Source organism: Sinocyclocheilus rhinocerous, unplaced genomic scaffold (assembly GCF_001515625.1).
Source record: "Sinocyclocheilus rhinocerous isolate Xijiao unplaced genomic scaffold, SAMN03320098_v1.1 scaffold998, whole genome shotgun sequence".
NCBI classification, from domain to species: domain Eukaryota; kingdom Metazoa; phylum Chordata; class Actinopteri; order Cypriniformes; family Cyprinidae; genus Sinocyclocheilus; species Sinocyclocheilus rhinocerous.
In genome coordinates, this window is record NW_015662265.1 from 337,759 (window position 1) to 342,866 (window position 5,108).

General features: G+C 38.2%; 1 protein-coding gene across 1 annotated transcript; it reads left to right on the forward strand.

Moving 5' to 3' along the window:
• Positions 1-1,373: 1,373 nt before the first annotated feature.
• Positions 1,374-4,876, forward strand: LOC107728011 (protein disulfide-isomerase-like). The gene is made up of 4 exons (XM_016538064.1): positions 1,374-1,708; positions 2,955-3,161; positions 4,380-4,513; positions 4,643-4,876. The coding sequence occupies exons 1-4, from the start codon at positions 1,570-1,572 to the stop codon at positions 4,859-4,861; spliced, it is 699 nt and encodes a 232-aa protein (XP_016393550.1). The 5' UTR covers positions 1,374-1,569; the 3' UTR covers positions 4,862-4,876.
• Positions 4,877-5,108: the final 232 nt, after the last annotated feature.

The following is a 5,108-nucleotide window of genomic DNA, read 5'->3' on the forward strand; positions in this document are numbered from 1 at the left end:
TTTTGATGTTTTTATTATGATGACATGCTAACTGAATCAGGAACTACAATGTTAATGGAAGCAACATTTGGCCTTCTTAATTGTACAAAACACTACATCTGACACAAGTATACAATGCTACATTAAATATTTTCCTTATTGCCCTGTAAATTAAACAAAGCAGCATTTGTTTTTCTTAGCTGACGATTCTTTGTTAACCAAACAGAGCTAGTGTTAGATCCTGTTACTAACATTTCTCAACCAACAAGATCTCCCCATACAGTTTACTGATATTCACTCTGTAATTTTGAGAATGTTTCTTTAGAGGAGAAAACCTTTTGAAAAAACAGTCAGCTTTCATGCATAATATTGTGTTATTGTTTTTACAACAGAAAAAAAAAAACAGTACTTTTATCACAAGACATCTCCTGCAAACTATTTCAAACTTCTAATTTTATGTTGCAAACCAACTGAACATCACACACTGTATTATTTCTAGTGTATAACCACAGAAAGTCTGTGGTGAAAGTGATAGTGGGCCATTTCCTGTATCGGTTCATTCTTTTATCTACTTGTTTGGCACAATCAGCTGCATACAAATCTTTAGACTATACATGTTACCAGTATTGACTGTATATATCGTCTTATCTCACCTTTCAAATAATGGCAAATCCCTAAAGGGGGATTTTGCCTAATTATGTGCATTGACTATTTCAATCTTAGGTGTAGGGTTCTACAATATGCCCATGCATCTTAATTCTTGAATTTGAAAAGGCTCCAGTGAAATGACTATGTTTAGTATTTTGAGTTAGGTTGTTTCCTTAATACAGATTCAAACATACAAAGAAACTCTTAGAAATTACGAATCCTACTATTGTTCATTCAATTTGCTCATGAATATTAAATAGATTGTGATGGCGTTCTTTCCTGAGTGTTCAGCCACGCAGTCTAATTAATATTAATGAGCCCAGTTAATTCGCCAGTTGACAGGCTTTCACCTAGCGACGTCTGCCTTTCGCCAAATCACTCAGGGCTAGTGGCAAAACGTCACGCTGCGTAAATAATATTCATGAGCCAAGCATTCGCCGTAGTAGGATTTTTTTTTGTCAGTAAAATTGTTTAATGGAATTTTACATATTGTAAGATGAAACAGAATTTACATCGTGTACAAAATTGACATTGTATAACATCTATGTTTATTCCAGTATTTTATAATGTGCATGAATATTATGAAGTGTATAATCAGTCTAGTTTTTTAAATTAATTTTTATTATTATTATTATTATTATTGTTTCGCCGTAGTAGGAATTGTGAATTCGTATTTAAGACTGGCAGATTCACTTCCAGGTGCTAGGAGACGCGTCGTCCACTCACAATTCAACACGAACTGCGTTCGGCCTAATAAATGCGCACGCGCAGCAGCGCTGTCCTCTCTCTTTCCTGCACACATTGCCACGTTATTAGCGGCAGACACCAAATTCAAGCGACACTTCAGACTGTTAAAGGTGAAAGAAGACCCGCCGCGCTAACAATCTCCCCTGTTTCCATCACGGTATTATTAATAGCTGGCACGTTTGGAGGTGATCCGAGATGCTGAAGTTGTTGATTGTGTGCGCACTGGCCGCTATGAGCGCGGCTGATATCGCTGAGGAGGAGGACGTGCTCGTACTGAAGAAAAGTAACTTCGAGGAGGCGCTCAAAACTTACCCAAATATCCTTGTTGAGTTTTGTAAGTATTCGCCAACTTTGTTTGAATTGTCGTTGCTGTGTTCATGTCGATAGCTTGTGCATGAGGAAAATGCTAAATGAAACCAACTCTCAGTGAAATTGGAATTGTTTTTTATTCTTAGTCTTGATTTGCTGCAGCAGTACTTAATCTCTTGCAATCATAACTCAAGTAACAGACGTGTGCTAACCAAATCTTAATGATAATATTAAACCGTAATGTAAGAACGTAATTTTGAAAGCGTTCAGAGAAGTGGTTCCAATGTAACGTTAATGATTTGAATACGTCTTTGCCACTCGCCCCAAAACTTTCTGTTTTAACAAGGCAAAAGTACGTTGAATCCCTTTACGAATAATGCATTCGATTCAAGTTGGTAGATTCGCAAGTACGTATTCAGGGAGATTCAGCAGCCTTGGATCAGTAGCTCTGAGTTCCTTTCGTGTTGAAAATAATAAATGCATTGATTTGCACTTTCACTTGTTTTTCTACTTTCGATTTCCTACTGCTTTGTTTTTCGGTTTCGCCACTTCATGCAAATGAGATGCAGTATGTTATGGGCAAGCATGAATGAGTTTTCAACCTGAAGAGACTTCTCAAACTTGTTTGTAACCGGGCTCCTAGGTTAGTTTAACCGGGCGCTTTACCGGGCTAAATTCATTGGGCACTCTCAAAGTATATCCTGATACTGGGACGTGATAGACTCTCGAGTTGCCCAATCACTAGCCTCCACGAGTGTTTCGTCATAATGCGAGGCATGACGGCGAGTATTATGGGCCGGACTTTCCAGCGGCCCCGGGCTAGGTTGACGTGTACATCAGAAAAATAACATTTGTTCCACATTGAATTTGGTATTTAAAAACACTTTTCATGTGAACAATGTAATGAAAGCGTAAACTGTACAGTCTTTCATTAGTGTTTTATTTGATAAAAGAGTGAAGGAGTATTTGATACATGTGTATTTTTATAACCACTGAACTTTGGTCTTGACTTTAATAACATGCCATGTTGTGAGATATGACGTGTTGAGAAAGATTAGAGTAATAAGTTTGGCCTACTTTAGTTTATCCAGTTTTACTGGGTTTGAACACTAGAATAAACATACATTCTTTTTATTCATGTGTACCACTAACACATTCATGCCGACAAATTACTGCTAATGTGGTTTGTGAGTAATGAATGTAAAATCACTAACATGCAGTGACAGTAAATGTCAGTTTTATTGAATTTAACCATTTTTTGCTAATTGCAGATGCACCATGGTGTGGGCACTGCAAGGCCCTGGCCCCCGAATATGCCAAAGCAGCTGGTATGCTGAAAGCTGAAGGCTCAGACATCAAACTAGCAAAGGTGGATGCAACAGAGGAATCTGAACTCGCTCAGGAGTTTGGTGTTCGTGGATATCCCACCATCAAGTTCTTTAAGGGAGGAGAGAAGGAGAACCCCAAGGAGTATTCTGGTGAGCGATATCAGCCACAATTTTCCTTCATAATATCCATGGTCCGTCTTTGTGTATGGACTACTAGACTGGCTTCAGCTTTTGACTTATACTTTTGTGTTAAAAAGTCAAATGATTTCAAAATCATTAACAAGATTTTTTTTTTAAACCAGATAGAAGGAAATCAGTAAGTGCACAAACGGTTCTAACAGGTTTGTTTTGGTTAGAATAGCTGAAGTGTAACTGAGCTGTATTGATGCCATCTTATACCGTAAACCATAATTCAGTTTAGATGGGTCAGTGGTCTGCATACCCTGAACGTGAGTGTTAACTGCTGAAGACATGCATGTCATTCTGTACATGGAAGCCCTGAGTTCCAGCCTGTTTGTAGAAGGCTCCTCCCCCTTTCCTTCAACCTGCAGTTCCTCACGTTGCCTGTGGTCTGGTTGCTGTAGGCTGCTCTCCATGGCTGTGTTTATTACGGTCTTACTCCTGCAGACCAGACCTGCCTCAGCAAATGCAAGTTCCATGACTTTCAGATGTCATTAGGTCTAAAAAAAAAAAAAAGTAACACCCACTTTTCAGATTCCTTGTGGGCTTACAGAAAACAAAATTCCAGAATGTTTAATCTTTGTCTTATCTGGAGTCCTCGATGGAAGGACACTATCAGGGCATCTGTATCAGGTGATGTCATAAGAACTCCGACTTGATCAAAAGCTGCACCACAGTGTAATTGTTGATGTGTCACATCAGTAGTTCCTGCTGTAAGCTGTGGTGCTCGCTCCTCACTCATTTAAAAACAGCATAATAATTAAGACTACCTTTGAAACTGTGACATGTCATTCACATTGACAAAATGTCGGTCCTGCCCAGTGGTCATAAATTGGTGAGGATGCATGAAAGGAGTACTTTAGTTGTGTTTACTCTGTATTTAATAGCTTTATATAATTTTTTTTTTGTTTTTAATTATCAGTGCATTTTCTGTAGCTCAAAAAGTAGAACTGGGGATTAGCACACCAAGGTCACGTGTTTATTTCCAAATGAATGCATGGACCGATGAAATGTATGCCTGAAATGCAGTGCAAGGTGCTTTGAAAAAAAAAATATTATAATAATGTGCCAAATGTAGAACATCTCCTATAGTTGCTATGACACTTTTTTTCTGTACATGTACAAGAGTTTGCTTGATACCACCAGGTTCCTTTGTCTCACTATGACATGCTCATGCTCTGTCTACAGCTGGCCGACAGGCTGATGACATCGTCAACTGGCTGAAAAAGCGAACTGGCCCGGCAGCTACTACTATAACTGATGTGACACAGGCAGAGTCTCTTATTGCTGATAATGAGGTTGCAGTCATTGGGTTCTTTAAGGTAAATGTCATTCTTTTCTTCAGCTAGTTTAGTTTTGGATGCTTTCTTTTAAGTTGTTATTATTATTATTATTATTATTATTATTATTATTATTGTTTATAAAAAAAAAATTTCACTGTCTCTCTGCAGGATGTTGAATCAGAAGATGCCAAGACCTTCATTAAAACCGCAGAGGCTGTGGATGACATCCCCTTTGGCATCATCTCAGATGATGCAGTCTTTTCGAAGTTTGAAGTGGCCAAGGATGGTGTTGTTCTTTTTAAGAAGGTAAAGAAGGTTCTCTACTTTGTAACTCTGCTGACTAAATTTCAGAGAACTTATTCATATTTGTTTATAACTTTATATTAATGGATAGTAGCTAGGGGTGTGACGATTTTTTGCCCCCCCACCTGATCCCGGTCATTGAATTAAGTATCTGCCAATACCAAGTTTTCTTATAGGAATGTCTGTTTGGTGCACACTTCAGTTATTAAAATCAATCCAATGTATAAAGTGTTGTGCAGAAAGTAAAAGAAATATATGTATTAGGGGTGACCCTAGCCTGATTCGACTACCAATCTCAGTCGAATATTCGCGGGATGTTATGATCATGCCA

What these genes read in the sequence shown, in the direction of transcription:
- LOC107728011 (XM_016538064.1), top strand. Translation starts at nt 1,570, where the DNA reads ATGCTGAAGTTGTTGATTGTGTGCGCACTGGCCGCTATGAGCGCGGCT. An exon ending in AAATATCCTTGTTGAGTTTT is followed by an intron (nt 1,709 to 2,954) that starts GTAAGTATTCGC and finishes TGCTAATTGCAG; the next exon opens with ATGCACCATGGTGTGGGCAC. An exon ending in CAGTCATTGGGTTCTTTAAG is followed by an intron (nt 4,514 to 4,642) that starts GTAAATGTCATT and finishes GTCTCTCTGCAG; the next exon opens with GATGTTGAATCAGAAGATGC.